At 35.8% G+C, this 20,289-nt stretch overlaps 1 protein-coding gene across 2 annotated transcripts in view; it reads left to right on the forward strand.

The window, feature by feature from the left end:
• The window catches only part of Gas41 (YEATS domain-containing protein 4 Gas41), a 125,907-nt gene that overhangs the window by 94,606 nt on the left and 11,012 nt on the right, over positions 1 to 20,289 (forward strand). For both annotated transcript variants that reach the window (XM_090382251.1, XM_090382252.1), the window contains exon 7: positions 5,616 to 5,703. In XM_090382251.1, the coding sequence (XP_090238377.1) occupies positions 5,616 to 5,703 (88 nt within the window). The remainder of the gene's footprint in view (positions 1 to 5,615; positions 5,704 to 20,289) is intronic.

Below are 20,289 nucleotides of genomic sequence, written 5' to 3' on the forward strand. Positions count from 1 at the left end.
ATGTAATTAGTGCCAACATGTACAACAGTATCGCCCTTTGTGCCCTTAAAAGATGATATCTTCTCTACAACATCATCAACATTTGTCCCTGGCAGACATACCCTGATCCTGTTCCACCTTTCTTTTTAGACAATATATTACCTGTGTCCCTGACAATGGATTCACCAACAATAACTAACTCCTATGGGATCAGTGCATTCTGCCTTGGAGATTGCCACTGTGTTGCCTGATTCACAAGAGTGAACTCTGGTGTTGAGTTGGGCAGCTGAGAGCTTGTTGCATCTTCCACTTTAATACTTTCGAGGGCATCTACCCGACTCTTGTTGTTTTTGTTGTTATTTGGTTTTTAGGAGCATTAGCAACTAAGGCCATATTGCTCCAGGGATATGTGGTGGTCATTCCCTGACCTTTCCGCATCCTCTGTATTTGGTGGTCACAGGCTCGAACCCTGGTCTAATCAGGAAGCATGTGCTACGCACTGCTGCTCCTGCCCACCTGGCTACGGAGGCGCCACACCCAACTCTTCAAACTTTCATAGGCACCCATCAGAACACTGAGTTTGTGCTTAATTTCTTGACACATTCTGCACCTAGCACACACAAAGACATCATCCTTGGCTAGATCATGTCCTATTCCAGAAAGATCTGCAAATATTTCACAAATTGCACATTTTTATAGGCTGTAGTGTGTTGGAGAATCTCTCCCCTCAGTTCTCCCCAAGTCAATGCACTCCTGCTGCTGTTGTCTGTGGCATGATATCCGATTAAATACAATTGATTAACAATGAAAATTAATAAGATTAATAAATATAATTAATTAATTATCAATACCACACTATCTAATAGATTCCTAAATGCAGCGATACATATTATGCTATCTAGTTTTACGTTAAAGCTACCTATTTATCACAATTAAAAATTTTGAATTCCCTACCACTCACTCTATACTATAAAAATGGTGGCAAGATTTGAATGAAACAGTGGTTTTACCGTATATATTAAGTAGTAACCTACAAAATCTCTATCTAAAATAAAAATGGCATAACTAGAAAGGAGTAAAAACTCCTTCCCAATAAACTATACAAAATTTCCTATTAAAGTAATTTTTGATTTGATCAAATTTTTAATTGAAGCAAACTACATCGCGTTCCAAAACAATGTTTACAAACAGATTTTTGGATTACCGATGGGTCTAAATCTCAGTAGCCTCATGGCGGAAATTTATCTGTCAAAAATTGAACAGTTATATTTATCACTTTTACTTCCTAGAATCACATGTTACTGTAAATATCTAGATGATGTCCTTTGTATTTCAGACTCAACTACCATACAAGAAATCTTACATACATTCAATAATATCCACCCTAGAATACATCTTACCTTAGAAACTGAGAACATGGACAATAGATCATTAATTTTTTTAAATTTTACCCTTACCTATAACATGAATGACATTCTGTTCAAAATATATAGGGCACCTCCATGGGCAGGTGCAGCAGTGCGTAGCACACGCTTCTTGATTAGACTGGGGTTCGAGCCTGTGACCACCAAATACAGAGGATGCAGAAAGGTCAGGGAATGACCACTGCATATCCCCGGAGCAATATGGTCTTAGTTGCTATTGCTCCTAAAAACCAAATAACAAACAAACAAACAAACAAAATATATAGGAAACCTACTAACACTGGCATGTTTTTACACTATGGCAGCTACCATCCCTTCATGTATAAAAGATTGATCATGTTTAAATCATTTCCTTACTGCATTTAAATATTCTTCATCTGAATTGGCCTTAAACACTGAAATAGAAATATTGACAAACATATTTCGAAATTGTGGCTACCCCTGTTTGTGATTCAACATATCTAAGAACAAACGTAAAATAGGTTGAACCACATTGCTCCAAATAACAACAATAATAAGAAAAAATATTTTATTTCTGTACTTACCTTGAACAATGGCACAAACAGCGCAATCGACTTTTTAAAGACACAGAATTTAAAATTATTTCTAAACCTTTAATTATGCAGAAATGACAGACTATACTCCACAGTCATTCTATCCAATCTGTCACGTTTCAAACAAATGATTTAGTTTATCATATTTCGTGTAAAGATTTGACTCATCCTGTCGGAGATCTACAACTCTGTACTCTGCATATAAGAATAAAACAACACACAGTTGTTTTATTCTTATATGCAGAGAGAGTGAAGCACACAGTATGTGCTTCACTCTCTGCAGCCTCAGAATTGCATCCATCCTTTTAGTGAGGGCCATATGTTTTTATTTAATGATGCTAAAATTGTTAACATCCAACATAACTATACAAAATTATTAATAGCTGAAACACTGGAAATTAAATTAACTTGTAATTTGATTAATGTACGATGCCCCTACTCTATTTCAGATTCCTAGTCTTTTACACGTATGCCCCACTACAGCAAATAATCTCATATATAAATTCAACAATTTGTTTTAAGTTTGCTATTCTGTGATCATGACTAAGGTCAAAAAGTCCCATCCACTTAAGGGAAGTAAATAAGTTTTTTGAATTTTTAGGATTTTCAGAAGTTATTTGTATTAATTTTTAATTTATAGACACAATGCCATCTTCCACTCATTGTCGTTCGTTGGAGTTCTGGTGTATTTTGGTGATGGGTTTAGAACTCTTGGACCACGGATACTGAGTATACTGGATTGCTAATGGTTTGCCTCCGAGGGTAGAATTCATTTCATTATTTTAATATTCTTTTAAATTCAAGGAGAGTGTTAAAGAAACTTCCTACATGCATATATTGCAGTAATTCCTCTAATTATTTTGAAAATTATTTATTTATATATGTAGGTGCGCACACACACACACACACACACACACACACACACACACACACACACACACACACACACACACACACACACACACACACACAGTATAAGTCCAGTTATCCAGCATCTATGGAAATTGGGAGCTGAAAGTGGATGAGTGTCACTCATATAGGTGCTGGTATTATACAATAACAATCTGTAATGTGAAATTAAACTTCTTAGTCACACGAGTGTCTAATGCGCCTCCGTAGCCAGGTGGGAAGGAGCAGCAGTGCGTAGCACACACTTCTTGATTAGACCGGGGTTCGAGCCCGTCACCACTAAATATGGAGGATGCGGAAAGGCCAGGAAATGACCACCGCATATCCCGGAGCAATATGGCCTTAGTTGCTAATGCTCCTAAAAACCAAATAACAAACAAACAACAAACGAGTGTCTACTATACTTTATTTCCTTTAGCTTAATTTTAAAACACTTATCATTGAAAATTTATCATCGATTATGCTTTTATATCATAAATTGTTGAAAAGCCAAGGTCATGCTCCTTCATTAGTGTATTGTGATATTTGCCCTTTTCTAGTCTTCTACAAGTATCCAGTTTCTGCTTTAAGGCTAGCACAATATGTCTATATTTTCACCAACTTTCTGGCCTTTTTCGGATATCATAGCTAGTGGAAGTGGGGAGGCAATCATGGGTATGACGATACAAATACACTTGCTCAAGTAACCAACTTTAATGGTGGTGGCTGGTTAAAATAGGACAGACTATATTGACTCTGATGGTCACTTTTGATGTAATGTAAACAGGAAATACAGTATATTCCAATTTCAAAAATTTCTTCAAGCATATTTTTAATATAAATTGTTGCCTTGTTAGCATCATTGTTTTTATTTAATGCATTTCTATAATGTTTACTTACTTAACTGATGGTTCCTTTGCTACTGGATAGGTAGTGCAGATATCCTTTTTTATATATATTTTAAAATGTGTAAATTGCATATGTTTTTCTAGATAAATCGATGTCAGGTAGCGACGCTTTTACTGTATTTATATTATTATTTTTTAACATAATGCTGAGAATATGATGCTTGATAAAGTTTCCCGAAGTGAAATTTTCTGACTCAATCGTGACAATGTTGTTTTGCCACTCTATTGGAATGCTGCATAATCTTCCTACAGAAGATCTGCTCAGGTTACTACCTGCAGTACAGTATTAGATTTCAAAAATTCTGTAATTTTTGACAAATTAAAACATTAAATGACAGCATTTCAGAACCTGCTTTGAAATTTTGTTTTTTAGATAACAAACCATAAAATTAAGGAATATCCAACTGTAATAAAATTTTGAAACTAGTAAAATATCAGAATTTCATCATGATCATATGTTTCTTAAATTTATGGTTTTTGAATTGGGAAAAGAATCCTAAAGTGGGTTCAGAAACTTCATATACGTAAATATGTTTTAGTGTATTGTAAATGTGGTGGGTCTAGGGCAGGGATGGCGAACCTATGGCACGCATGCCCGAAGTGACACTTATACAATTTTTTTGGGCACATGGAATTCAGAGCCCAAAAAAATTGAGTCAACTATTGAACAGTTTTCTTCAATATTTGTCAAGTTCAGGGAATTGGAAGAAACTGCAAAATTCATTAAGTTTGCAGACAGTGTAAAACTAGCCAAACTGAACCTGAAAATGTTTCAGTGGATTGACCTGGATGATTTTGAGATGTGCAATTGATTGATTTTCAGAACAGCTCAATTTGGAGGCACATATTTATTGATCACACAGCTGATTTATAAAATATTGAAAGGGAATGATTTGTTAACAGATTAGCAAAGAAAACTGCAGAAAATTAGGTATTAAAAGTTTGGAATTCCATTCCGGAAACTTTTGTCTGTTTAAAAAATCTGACAGCAGTATTACTAACAATTTTCTCATAACATATTCTTGTGATTTGTTGTTCTCAGTGATGAACTTTGTAAAGTCTAGTCATAGGAGTAGTTTTACGGATGAAACTAGTGCTGCATGCATAGCTCTAAAAGTTACAAAGTATAAGCCTGTAAAATATCTGTCGTCGATGGTGCAGCAACAGAAGTCTCACTGATGTTTTATATTTAAAATATGAGAGGTTTCTCATTTTATGTTAAATTTCTTCTCTTACATTACATTTTTGTTATGAATGAATTTATTTTAATACCTTTATTACAGCATCTTTGAAATAGTGTCTTTTATTTCATTCTTTTTTTGTTTACCCTTTTGTCACATAAACCATGTATAAGAAAAATAACAATACTGTACTTTTCAAAATTCTGAGCAGCACGCGAGGGTAGTTTTTTTTTAAAGATTTAGCCAATTTTGGCATGCACCCTTAAAAAGGTTCACCACCCTTGGTCTAGAGAATAAACTGAAGACTGAAGGTTAATTTTTTGAAAACTTCATGTGGAGCTAGTGTTTATTATCTTCATTATTAAAGATACTTATGTAATATTATAAAATCATTCACTCTGTATATCATAAGGGTTTTGATATTAGTTTTTTTGCTATGTATAGTGTTTCTATAGGATAATGCAAACAGCCGTTTAGTGATATTATAAATGTAATGTTAAGTGAGCATAGCTTCTCTTCAGCATGACATAAGTGTGCTAGCTTTTCCACTGTAACAGGTAATAAAATCAAATCATGAGTTTATGATAGGCAAAACAACTTTGATATCTGTTTTACAATAAATAAATAACCCCTTAAAAATACTTAGTTAATTTTAAAAAGTAATTATTTGCATTCCTATAGATATTTCAGGATCCTTCAGCGATGATGCAACAGCTGCTAACAAGTTCCCGTCAGTTGACTTTGGGTCCATATAAACATGAAACAGATTGTAAGTGTTAATATTTATGTATATGTCAAAATTGAAACTGATTCCATGTCATTTCAAATGTTAATAATTATCATTAGTAATTTCCCTACTGGTTTAATTAATATCAAAAACACATTTTTAAAATATTTGGAATTCAGTTAATAAAAATGAGACTCCTCATTATACAAAAAAATGTGGAAAGAATACCCTTATGAAGAAAAGGTAGGTTTATGCTGAATATAAACAAAAAAAATACAAAAAAGCCTCTGTTGCAGAAAATTACAGCATTACAGTGTGGTACATTACAGTTTATACACATACAGTTAGAAAAATAATTTTAAAATATGTCATTGACTAAATATGTTCACTTATTCGCTACTTTACTAATAATAGGCGCCTCCGTAGCCAGGTGGGCAGGCGCAGCAGTGAGTAGCACATGCTTCTTGATTAGACCGCGGTTCGAGCCTGTGAGCCACCAAATACGGAGGATGTGGAAAGGTCAGGGAATGACCACTGCATATCCCCGGAGCAATATGGCCTTAGTTGCTAATGCTCCTAAAAACCAAACAACAACAACTTTACTAATAAGGGTGGAACTATAAAGATGATTGTCAGCTGGCCTGAAGCAGTTTGTTATAGTTGCCTATTTTTACTTCCAGGGATTTTAGTAAACTTCTCTACAATATGACAAACTATTTCTGTCCCCCTTAAATATAATGATTCTCTGTGTAAGGTTTAGTATCCATAAACAATTTAGTGAAATCACTGAAAGCTTCATTTCCTGAGCTAGGATTATTAAATTTGATTTAGACTTTGAGTTAATTTAAATGTGATGGAAAAGGTTTTTAATTGTGATTTAAGCACATTGTTGAAGCCATGCTATGTCAAGTTTCTGGGTATATTCTTGCTGTATAATAGTAATAGTAATAGAGGCATGTGATGCAAGAAAGCAAGTGTATGAGCTTATGTAGCATCAGCCAAAAAAAAAAAAAAAATTCGCACAACCATTCCCTCTAAAAGTTTGTCCAGTTCCTCCTTGAATTTATTTAAGCTGTCAACTTCCACAATAACAGATGGAAGTTTGTTCCAGCAATTAATCACCCGCTGGCTAAAGGCAAATTTCTGCACATCTATTCTACAACTGTCTTTCCTTAATTTGAATTTATGCCCCGTTAGGTTCATAATCTGAGCAAGTGGAAGAATCCCATCAGAATTCAGCATGCTCAACCCATTCAAGGCCTTATTCACCTCAATCAGATCACCTTGCAGGTGCCTAGTCTCTAGCCGCTGCAATTTGTAGAACTTAAGCCTCTCTTGGTAAGAGGATCCCTTCATTCCTCTCACTAAATTGTTGCCCTTCTCTGTACATGCTCAAGCAAATTACATCCTTCCTAAAATGAGGCCTCCAGACCTGTATGCAGTACTCAAGGCATGGCCTGACCATTGCCTTATACAAAGGGATAATCACAACTCCTTTTCCCTGCTAACAAAATTCCTGTATATCATTGATAAAACCCAATGACCTGCTCTTGCAGCTTGTCTGCATATGTGTGTACACCATATGCAAAGTTTTATTAATTCTTACAATGTCTCCCCACCTCCACTTTAACTTTGTCTATTTAATGTATCATGAAGAGAAAGACATATGTGAAAAGATCTAAAGCTTCTTCATTCATTTCACAAATATATGTGGTCTCGGTTCTAATCTTGATGACGTACATTTCCACCTACAATCTGCCAAGCCCCCACTTATTTTTCTGACAGTCTCAATTATCAGTTGCCTCAACCACTATTCATCTCATTTGCCCTAACTATTTGTTGTGTGATTCCTTTTGCTTCAGCGGTGGTACTAGTGCATATTTTTGTTTTGATATTCCTTATCAGATACTTCCTAACTTGGAATCTCCTCTTTTTGATTTCATCTGGCTAAAAATCTCTCTACCTTATTCTCTCAAATTTTTATTTTCATCTATTGTTCTTCCAACTCGACTAACTTCTTGGAATTCTTTGTCTTCCTTTCTTTGAAACTCTCCCTTCTCTAACTTTTTCCTAACAGTCAGGAAATTTTTCTTGGTAATTGTTCGCAACCCCATTTGGCTTCAGTTTTCTAGTTACATGGACCCAACTAGTCAAGGTGTTGAGGTTTTTGTGATTACTAATGTGATTACAGCTTGTTCATTCACCTACCAGAATACCATACAATCTTAACCAACCACACACCGAACACCCTTGATCTTTTTTTCACCAACAACCCTTCAAAGTATGTGATCAGTGTTAGCAGTCCTCCCTATACTTCTGGCGCACTATGGCCAGAAGATGCCGAAGCGCCTAAAAAATTCCCAAACAAACAATCCATATATACTTCATATAACAATTTGATGATAGTTTCTTCTCCAGTGAAGCGCCTCTCTCTCTCTCTCTCTCTCTCTCTCTCTCTCTCTCTCTCTCTCTCTCTCTCTCTCTCTCTCTCTCTCACAGCCATTCTCAGCTTGGTGTTATTTGGCAATACAGGAAGGTGAAATGGAATGATCTCTGTGATTTCTGTTATTCTTTCCTTGGTTGAATTGCTGGTTTAAGTCTTCTGATCCCAATGTTTGCTCATACTTTCGGTGAAATTATAGTTATTGGAATGAAATCCTTTATTCCATATTCCACTCTAAAACCCTGTCACTTATGTAAATCTTGGTTTTACAATAAATTGCTATTCAAGATAAGATTGTAGCATATTACAATTGACTTGTATCCAAATTAGCATCAGCATTTCAGTTGATGGGCATTAGCATTAGCAAAGGCACATGATGCAAGAAAGCAAGCTTATATTGCATCAGCCAAAAAAAAAAAAAAAAAAAAAGGCCTTATTTCACCCATCCACTTGCTCCAAATGTTTGTCAAGTTCCGCCTTGAATATATTTAAGCTATCAACTTCTACGACAGATGGAAGTTTGTTCCAGCAATCAACCACCCACTGGCTAAAGGCAAATTTCCACATATCTATCCTACAACTGTCTTTCCTCAATTTGAATTTATGCCCTCTCAGGCAATTATTCTGAGCAAGAAGAAGAATCCCATCAGCATTGAGCATGCTCAAACCATTCCAGGCTTTATACACTTCAATCAGATCACCTCGCCTTGAGATGAGGACAGATGAGGTTGGGTACTGTTTTTTTTTTTTTTTTTTGCTGATGCTGTGTAAGCTTGCATCAGTGTGACTACTAATACTAGTACTAACACTGACTTGATTTTGAAACAGACTAAAATAGAAAACTTGTTTCTGTCCATCCATACTCCCATCACTTATATGATGGTTCTCTTGCATCCTCATCTAAAGACAAAGCTAAATTACTAGCACCCTATTTTTCTTCTAACCCTTGTATCAACAAGCTTGGTAAACCACCTACTACCCAATATACTCCATTTGACGTCTCCTGTGGTCTACTGGAAGAAAAAGGTTAGAGTAATTCTGTACAAGGGTCAGGTCCTTATGTCATTTTCCTATGTGTTTTCAAAACCTATGCTCTTGAGCTTGCTCTTGTTCTGTGGCTTTTTTACACTTTTATTCTACTGGTGCTTTTCCTTCTGTTTGGAAATTTTCCCTTATCCAGCTATTTCTTAAAAAGAGGTGACCAATCCCTCCTTTCCGGTTTCACCCAATTGCACCTTTCTCTACTCTTTCTAAACTAATGGAGAACTATATTAACCACCAACTCTTTCAACTATCTCAAAACCTTCCATCTGATTAAGTATTTCCAAATGGATTCCATTTGTATCAATTAAATGGTGATATATTTCTTATTTTACTCATCTTTGAACAAATATGATGGAAAATTTTGGTGAAATTCAAAGAATTGCCCTTGTTCTAAGGCTTTTAATCCTGTTTGGCATAAAGGTCTCCGACTCCCTGGTTGCTTACTTGTTTTTTGCAATTAGACAACCTGCTTTTTCTCTGAATGCTCACTGTGAGTGATGGTAGATAGCACTATGTCTGCTAATTTCTCCACTAGTGCTGATGTTTCCAAGGTTCAATTCTTTCTCCCACTCTTTTCCTCTTGTATATTAACAGTTTTTCTTCACCAGCTGGAAATCTGATCCATAATCTTTCTGATAATAGCACATTGTATTCTATTTTCCAGCTTGAGAAATTTCGCCTTGCACAAACAGCCTCTTCTTCTTGGGATTTCTTAAATGCTGATCTCCTGTGCCATTGAAAAAAGAAAACTTTGTTAACTTTAGTCGTTTTCAAACTCAATCCTGTCTTAATTTCTTGCTCTGCTACTCCTATGCTCATCTTCAATGAAACTCAGATTTCTAGATGAGATCATATTATTGATTTCCCATCTCTATTAGGGATTACCCCAGCTTCTATTCTCTGTCATCATGAGCACATCACAAATGTTGCTTCCTCTCCATCAAAAAAATTGGATTTTATTTTTAACTCTGAGTGTTACTTATCTTCTAAACTACTCATTGTACAAATCTCAGATCTAGCCTACCATGGAATATTGTTTCAATGGTAGGGCAAATTTGAAAGAGGTGGTGCTCCAGAAAAACATCCGAGGTAGTGTCCCCAAACCTCTTTCAAGCTTCTTAACTCTACTCAAAAGAGTGCCATCAGGTTAATTAATGGCCCATCTTTTACAAATTCTCTTCACTCTGTCTCATAGTCATTCATTTTCTGCCACATGCCTTTTCTGCAGGTACTTCCATGGGCATTTTTTTCTGAATTGGCATCTCTAATTTCCCTGCTGTCTTCCAAAAGAGTCCAAATACAAGCTGCTACTTACAGAATCAACTTTTTCTCTTCCTCGTTTATTTTTTTCTATACCTATTTTGTGGCACAACCTTGTGTTTTTCTTGTGTTCTTGTTCTTTGTTGTTCTTGTGTATTTTTCAGAAATTACTGAAAAATCTACAGAAATTCAAGTCTAATGTCAACAAGTATCTTCCGTTTTCTCAGCCTTCAACCCATTCACAGTACTAAGTACTATAAGTTCTGATACCTTCCATGTTTGAGGTTTCATTAAAAAACAATAAAACCTTTCACAGTAACAGATTCAATACTCTGTTATCACCTTCAGGATCACTATGCATGATCAGTTCTTTCTAATCTTCATGATGAGAATACTGATTATAATTATGCTACATGTGTAGACTGATTGACCATGAACTCCCCCACCCACCCACCCAAAACATAAAATGTCATTCCTGCCGTGTCATCTACAACCTCCTCTGCATTGAAGTCAATCGAATCATTCACTGCTTCCTTCCACAACTTTTTACAGCAGGTATTTAAAGTTGAATGCTTTGATTCTCCCACTAATACCTTTATGATTTAATGCAATCGGCTCTGTCAGAAATGTTCCAGAATTGTTTAGTAACATTTAATTGTAGTAGTCACTCTGTGTATGTATATCAAAAATTCTAGCAAAGTTATGACTGATGGAAAAAAAATAATAAAAAAAGTTTTGTATTACTCTTGTTTAGAGAGGGTGTGGAATGGTAATCAAAAAATAAATAAATTTTCTTGCTTAATTTAAATCTCTTAATTTCACTATCTTTATTTTTTTCTTTGTTCAGGCTGTTCAATATACATCATGCCATGCTAGCAGGTAGCTAGCATTATTTTATTGCAGTTTCTAGCAGAATTTCCCATTTGGTATAAAATTGTTAAATTGATATTATATATTGTTTATAATAAAATTGTTAGATTGAATTGTGCTAATTTTAGTCTCTAACACCACATCTGCCTTCGTACACTTTGACACCAAGAGTGATTTTCTTGAGGAATTCAGAAGTTTTATAAAAATTAAAAGATTGTGTACATAAATGTTTTTAAATGTTGATATTTTCCTCTTCTGATTCTATATATCCAGAACATTGGAGTTGAGATTTTTGTCAAATTAAAAAAAATTTGACAAAAATCTCACTCCATAAAAACATTTCATTTTTTAATGGAATGTTTTTATGGAGTGAGAAAAAATATATATAAAAAATATCTAAAGCAGTAGTTATTTATTATTAGTCTTTTTTTGATGCTGTAATGTAGATTATAGCATAAAAAAAAATGTGTTACTTCATTCAGTTTCAGCTTATGTAAGCTCATAAACTTCAAGTTCTACTTTAATAAACCTTTAAATTAATATCTCAAAAGCATTTATATATAATTTTGAACCACCTTGTATATGATATCACAAGCATTGGTATTACTGATATCATTATCAACAAGTGCAGTTGCCTTTTTGAAAGGTCACACTTCTCTGCTGATTTGTGAAACTACTATAAATACAAAAATAGCTCCTGTTACATCTGAATATTTAATAGATGCACCACATTCCAATAGAGTTTCAAGAAAAATTTTTGACTGCAAAGAAACAACCTCAATATGTATATGCATAAGTACTCTATAGAATCCATATATTAAATTTCATATTTGCACCCATAGAATAGTTAAATTTTCAATTTCCGTATTAACAAATCTGTTCCTATATTTCATAATAATTCACTATACAGTAAACTTTGTATAGCTATTTTGTAATTGTGGTATATAAGTTTGCATACTTGCTGATTACAAAATGAATATACAAAGGATTTTGTATATTAATAGTTGAAACCAAGAATATAGATGCCAGGAATATTGTGGAGCTTTTACTGTGACCAGCTGCAAGTGAAAACAAATTCCAGTCCACACTGAGACTTTCATTTCTTTTTCCTGGAATGATGTGATGCTATATGATTGCCCTTGTTCATAATTGGTATCAGTAATATCAATACTTGTGGTATCTTATACAAGGTAGCTCAAAATTATAAATGATTTTAGATATATTTTCAAAGATTTATTAAGCAAACATAAACCCAAATTAGGTTAGATATTTGAGAAGTTCACTGTTGACATTGTTTCTCAACAAACTGGCACACATATCAACTTGATTTCAGCACTTTAATATAAAGGTCAAAAATGTGTAACAGAACAACATGATATCCAAATGCTTTCTTTGCTGAAGAAAGTTTATAGATTCAGAAAGAACCATATATTAAACTTCTCTTTGTGGGGGGGGGGACACTTCCTCTGTAGTATATACACAAATAAACCAGGAAAAAAAATTATGTACCATACAAAAAAAACAGGCAGAATATACTGTGGATTTGTCCATACCAATAGTGACTGTTGATAATGATCCAGTTTTTAAAATGTAAATGTGGCAAACTGAACTTTGGTTGATTGCAACAAAGTTGATGGTTTTGTGTGTGTTTGTGTAGACTTTCAGATTCCTATTTTAAGTCTCTACAGTTTTCTCACAGAACAGTGTGGTTCTCAGGTGCTTACTTTGAAGGAACTCAAACCATGGAGCTGCTGTCAACTGCATGAGTGGGTAGAAATTTGAGATGGAAAATAATAAACTAAAAGAAGAAGATGAATTTGTCATAATTACTATTAATATAATGAGATAGATTTGAACTCTTTCTGTTTGTAAAACTGCCTTTTAAATTATAAATATGGGCATACCATGATAGCTCTAGAAGTTTTAAATATATTAGGAATATGTGGTCTGTTCAAAAAGTATCTGGACTGCTGCAATAGAGTAACAATAAGCATATTTATGGTTGAAATAGTGTCCTTCTGAGGCAAAATTGTTGCACTTAGTCCAACAATTTTCCCGCTTTTGGAAGTACCACTGGGAAAGGTCATTTCAAAATCTTCAAAAGCTGAACCATCATATTACTATATTGTTTGTGCATCATGAAAATGATGTCCTTTCAGTCTCCTCCCCATCCAGTCATAGAGAAATCAAAAAATACTTGGAGTCATGTCTGGTGATCAGGAGTTGCTGGACTGGCCAAAAAAAATACTTTATACAAGTAGTGATAAATGTGACAGCATTATCATGGTGAAGCAGCCAGTCTTTGGAGTTCCACTTTTCTGGTCATTTTTTTTTAACTGCATTACAAAGGTACCTCTGAATTTAAACATTTTTTTTTAAATTTTATTCAATGAATAAAAATTCTTTATTCATTGTTTGTCCCTCTGGGACCTATTTGTGGTGACAACATGCTCACAGTCAGAAAACTCTAACAACATGGTTTCAGTTGCTGTGTCTTGCTGCATGTTTGCATTTTTAATAGAATGGGGATGGACCATACAGAAATGACTTTGCCTTGGGCAATATTTTTATAGCTATTTCCCATTAGCTGTCACAAAGACATTCCAACAGCCTTTATGAGCCTTAATACTAATGAAAATAATGGGAAATTCCAAATTGTTGAAGTTAAAGTATTTATGGGTAATCCTATTGATTTTTTATTTAGTAAAGGGGTGTCTTGAGGATACTTCTTAATTTTTTTTTCTCTAATTGAGCAGAAGGGTTTCTAATAAATTCAGTATAAGTTTTGGAAAGAGCAAGTAACTCCAATTTTGGTTTTGTAATTTAAAGTATAGGGTAATCATTTTAAATTATAACCCATGAAAATATAAGTAAATTCAGGTTAAAGAGTTACAAGTAATATGTTTTATTCTGTGCATGGTGTTGCAATTTTCAATAACCTGTAAAACTACAAATGATAGTGCAATCAGTAAATGAATATAGCATTCAGTATAGTGAAGCATGTGTTCATGAAGGAACATAACACCAAAACAGACTCATTTACAATTATTCAATGTTATTTTGTAGGCAGTTCGTTGTAAGGCACCATCAAAATATGCAATAATGCCAGCTTATGAAAATGTTCAGAGAGACTGGGAATGGGATCAACGTCACATCACTCCTCAGCACATTGCAGGCAGTGTTTTTGACAACATCCATTTCAGAATCAGAGAGAGTAATGTTAGAGAATAAAGAATGTTACGTATAAATTTCATGTCTCTAGCACTCTTTTACTCTGAATTGTACACAATTTCGTGAGTTCTTATTTCAAATGATCACCCTGTATTTAAAATGACTATCCTTTCCCTTTTATTAGCTTTGCTAATGTGGATCACTAGGTCCTGTCTGTTTGTTTTAAGGTTTTTTAAGTCTACTTTTTCCTGTGTGGTCTAAATTTCTGTAAGGGAGAAAGCACCTCATCCAGAGGGCTCTCCAGGTATCAGAGCAGTGGAAAATGAAAAAAATCTGGAGGTAATTGTGTAGTCAGATATGAAATTCTCTGAGCAGTGCAGAAAGGATGCCAAGATAGCACATAGGGTTTTGTAAATGATATACAGAAATTTTGCTAGCAGGGATAATGAGGTGATTATTCAAATGTACAGGGCAATAGTCAGGCCATGTTATTGAGTACTGCATACAGGTCTGGAAGCTTCATTTTAGGGAGGATGTAGCTGTTGGAATGGGTGCAGAGAAGGGTATGGAGTTTGGTCAGGGGAGTGAAGGAGTGCTCTTACCAAGAAAGGCTTCAGTTTTGCAAATTGCAGTAACTGGATACTAGGCACTTGCAAGGTGATCTGATTGAGGTGTTTAAGGCTTTGAGTGGATTCGGTAAGCTCAGTGCTGATGGGATTGTTCCTCTTGCTCAGACTATGCACACAAGGGGGTATAAATTCAAACTGAGGAATGGTGGTTTCAGGATAGATGTGGAAGTTTTCCTTCAGGCAGTTGATTGTTGGAACAAACTATCATCTGTTATGGAAGCGGAAAGTTTGAATAAATTCAAAGAATAACTAGACAAACTATTGGATGGGATGGACAATTGATGTAGAGAGGTTTGTTTTTCTTACTAGTACTATGTAAGCTTGCTTTCTTACAAGGTGCCTCCATAGCCACGTGGGCAGGAGCAGCAGTGCGTAGCACACGCTTCTTGATTAGACCGGAGTTCGAACCCATGCCCACCAAATACGGAGGATGCGGAAAGATCAGAGAATGACCACCGCATATCCCCGGAGCAATATGGCCTTAGTTGCTAATGCTCCTAAAAACCAGATAACAGATAACAACAAGCTTTCTTACATCATTTGTTAATGCGACAATCTTATTAACCAATGTTAAAGGTTTGTTGCCAAGCTCTGTTTTGCTGTTACATCCTGTGGACCACTTTCATAAGTTACACAGACTAAAAGTGGTCTATAGACCACACAGAAAATACTATTCTAGAAGTCATATAAATGTGTCCCCTCTTCTGTAAATTTTATAGTATTTGATTGATTTTGAAAGTAAGGAGACAATTTGTTGTGATATAACCAAATTGACCTCTTAGAGGCCTATGCTTGTAATTTATTTGGCTCAAAATGTTGTACCAAACAACTAGATTAGTAGGTAAATTTGGTTTACTAGTCTTTCAATTGTTGAAAATTTGGAGCTTATAATTTCCTGTTTAGAATTCCCTTTTTGAACTGTTCACTTTTTCCTTGTAGATTTGCAAGTGATATTTTTTCTGTTGCTCTTTCAAATTTTGGTTCCCCTAAATTTGGTGTCCTGAGCCAGTGCAATGTTGGCTCACCCCTTAAGCTGGCCTTGTGCATGTATATACATAAAAATTTTATTTTAATTTATTTTATTATAATTTTTTTTATTATTTTGTTACTTTTAATTCAGTTAACCTTTATTTATGAGGCTGCAGTACATTAAAAAGATATTAATCAGTAAGTTTAGACTTACTGATTAATGCCCCTTTAATGTATTGCAGTCTCGGAAGGGAGAAAGGCAACTGCTGAAATGGCAGGTGTTATTAATAATCCATTCCTTTTCCCCTCTTGCAATTAAATTCAAGAAATTAGCTTCAGTTCAGAATAAATATCCCACATGTTTCTGCACACAGTGTTGTATTTGTTTTTATGGTATCTGATCATTTAATTCTCAATAAACTAATTGCATAAATGTGGGGTATTTTGTTTCCTTCATTTTATTTAATTTAATTTTTAATTAGTGTTGACAACGTGTGTTATGCCTTTCACGCAACACATTAGGTATTATTGAATCCTTTACTGCATGTCATTGCATTACATGCAGACTATGAATTAAACCAGCTCTGACTGACTTCTGACCATACAGGAGTCAAAAAGAGGACCTTAAGAAGTAACACAGGCCATAATACTGAAATCAAAAATAAAATATAGTAGTAGTTATAAATCCTCTGTGATCCATGAAAAATTTCATGTTATGTTATTTTTAAATTAGATAAGTCCATTCGAAGGCAAGAAGAATTTGCCTCCCCTGCTATGATAAAGTATAGCAGGGGAGGCAAATAAATTACCATATTTCCCCATGTATAAGCCGCAGCCTTTTTCGAAAAATTTTGGGTCTAAAAACGTCTTATACAGTGGTTGTAAATTTTTTTACTTGCATTTCCCGCTTTTTTGCGCTTGTTATCTTTGTCCTCATTGTTTTGCACTTGTTACTGGTATATTAAGTTACGTTTTGCCACGTTGTGCTCAGAAATGGCTCAGAAAAGATTTTCGTACAGTGCTGAATTCAAGTTAAAAGTGATCCAGTTTGCAAAAGTGAATGGAAATCGTGCTGCTGAACGTAAGTTTGGTCCTCCTCCAACTGAGAAAACAATCCGAGACTGGCTACGGGAAGAAGAAACCCTACTGAAAACGCTACGGCAGAAGAAGGCCATGAGAGGTAAGTCAGCAAAATGGCCTGATTTAGAGAGGGAATTGAAGATATGGATTGAAGAGCAAAGAGCAATTGGAATTCCTGTGTCCACAAAGATGGTTCAGCATGAGGCAAAAAGAATTGCTGATGAAAAAGAAGTTACTGATTTCAAAGGAGGACACAATTGGTGCTTAAGGTTCATGAAACGGAATGGACTAAGCATGCATACACGCACCAGACTTGCCCAAAAGATGCCTGAAAGCTGTGAGCAGAAGGTCCTTGAATTTCATTGTTTTGTCATTCAATGTCGGAAGACACATCAGTTTGAGTTGGGACAGATTGCAAATATGGACAGTCCCCCTTCAATTTGATGTCCCAAGTAACAGAACTGTTGATAAGAAGGGGGTGAAAACTGTAACTGTGAAGACAAGTGGACATGAAAAGAGCCATTATACAGTGCGGACGGAACCAAGCTGCCTCTTATGCTGATTTTCAAACGCAAAACAATGCCAAAAGAAGACATTCCTCGAGGAGTGATTGTCCACGTTCGTGACAAGGGTTGGATGGATCAGGATGGGATGAAGAACTGGTTTGAGAAAGTTTGGAGCAGGAGACCAGGTGGGCTCTTACGCAAACCTGCCCTACTGGTGCTTGATCAGTTTAGGGCACACATAACAAAAAACACAAAGAAAATTGCTGCAGAGCAAAAAACAAAACTTGCCGTCGTACCTGGAGTCTTGACATCCCAGCTCCAACCACTTGATATCAGCATTAACAAACCCTTCAAAGCTGCCATGAGAGATGAATGGAACCAATGGATGAAGTCTTCTGGGGACAATTTGACACCAGCAGGAAGAGTGAAAAAATCAACTATAGGAGAAGTTTGTACCTGGGTGAAAAGATCCTGGGATAATATCAAGATTGAGATCGTTGTCAAGTCATTTAAGAAGTGTGGCATTTCGAATGCCATAGATGGAACTGAGGACGAGGCAATATATGAAGACAGTGATTCATCATCAGACACAGATGAGGACACGCTAATGGATGGGAGTTTTGACAGTGACGAGGAGTTGTATGAATTTTATGATAAATAAAACTTGAGTTCAATAACTTTATGTAATACATTTTTTTTTTTTTTTTTTTCAAATTTCGGGCCCCAAAATTAAGGTGTGTCTTATACCTGGGGAAATACGGTAATATGAAATTTATTAATAAATTCTTTAATAAGGCAAGTGCAAGTACAAATATTTTAACAAGTATAAACATACATGAATTACTAATGTTACAGAAAAAAATAATACTGTTCTGTTTTCTATATAGTAATCATATATATATATATATATATATATATATATATATATATATACAGGGTTGTTAAAATTAAAGTATCCTTATGTAGAGGGCTCCATAGTGAGTTCTAAGGCTCTTGTCCAAATTTCTCTTCAATAAGAGAAATTTGGACAACAGGTACAATAAAGAATGTGCTTGCCATTTATTGGAAAAAAAAATATTAGTTACAAATTTTGTCACTATATGGCACTGTGGCAATACAAATCACTTGAACAGTGCTACAGTTGCTCAATGTGTCCTCCATTTTGGTCAACAACATTCGAAGAACAGCAGTTTCTACAGCAGAACGTAACATGTCGGCACCTCCATAGCCAGGTGGGAAGGAGCAGCAGTGCGTAACACACGCTTCTTGATTAGACCGGGGTTCAATCCCATCACCACCAAATACGGAGGATGCGGAAAGGTCAGGGAATGACCACTGCAAATTCCCAGAGCAATATGGCCTTAGTTGCTAATGCTCCTAAAAACCAAATATAACAAACAACAACAACAAAGTAACATGTCAACTGGAATAGCCAGCACATGACATCTAATGCTGTTCTTCAGATCTGCCAGAGTTTGACATCCTTCCCGATACACCTGGTTCTTCAAAAAAAAACCCACAACTAGAAGTCACATGGGATGAGGTCCGGTGATCGGGGTGGCCAAGATGTCTGGAAACAATGGCTGATGACCCATTCGTCTGTAAAGTGTTGCCTTAGCAATCTTTGAACACAACAGTGGATGTGGGGTGGTGCGCCATCTTGCATGAATATGGTATCCTGAAGGCACTCATGTTGTTGCAGCTCTGGTATTGCGAAATTTGCCATTTCATAATATTGCTGTCCAGTGACGGATTGTCCCAGGAATGGCATACAAAGACCTGACAAAGACATTATGCAGTTTGCTGCCGAAACATCATTAGGCGATCTGAACCGGGTACCCCCACTCGGTTCACTTTCTTTCCCTTCCCTTGGCAGGGGATGGTTACTCTGTACCCCCCCCTGCCATCCCCTATCTTCACCTGGTGAGGCATGGGCCTGCCCCGCCGACTTTTGGGGTTATCTTCACTATTGACCCCATATTTCTGTATTTCACCCCCCAGTTTTTCAGTCTCCCTTCCCTCTCTAGCTATCTTGCGACTAGCGTTTGACCCTTGCCAAAACTACACAAGCTCCACACTAAAATAATAAAAATAAAAATGAACTCTAACCCGCATAACTTATATCTCTTTCGGCCTAACCCAATTTCTAGCGTTTCTCCCCCCCCCCCCTCCACTTTTTTTTTTTTTGGTCCTAGCCACTGAAATCTCAGGAAATTAGGTGGCAGGACCTGCCAGAGTATATTTCTAAAATACTGTGTACCTGGTCTGCCTCCACAAGGTATAGTGTGGGCAACGGTGGGTCTTATTTAAAACCCAACGGCTAAAAGACCAGATGAACAACGGTACAAAACATTACACACCACAATATCCACACTCTTTTAAACCTCTGGTCTCTACAGTGTTCTGTATCACACCACAATGTATATTACGCGGAGATGGGGGAAACCCCTGGTGCCCTAAACCTAGACCCTAAACACACTATACACTATATGTCCAGTGACGGAACAGGTGCGGGGGTACGGTCAGTGTTACCTGTTCAAAAAAATATGGCCCAATCACGAATGTGGCCGTAAATCCACACCACACTGTCACTTTTGGAGATTGCAATGCTCTTGGATAACTCAAGGGTTTTCTGTTGCCAAATGTGACAGGTGTG

This window comes from Mastigoproctus giganteus, chromosome 10 (genome assembly GCF_048544385.1).
Source record: "Mastigoproctus giganteus isolate SK-2022 chromosome 10, ASM4854438v1, whole genome shotgun sequence".
In the NCBI taxonomy this organism is placed as follows: domain Eukaryota; kingdom Metazoa; phylum Arthropoda; class Arachnida; order Uropygi; family Thelyphonidae; genus Mastigoproctus; species Mastigoproctus giganteus.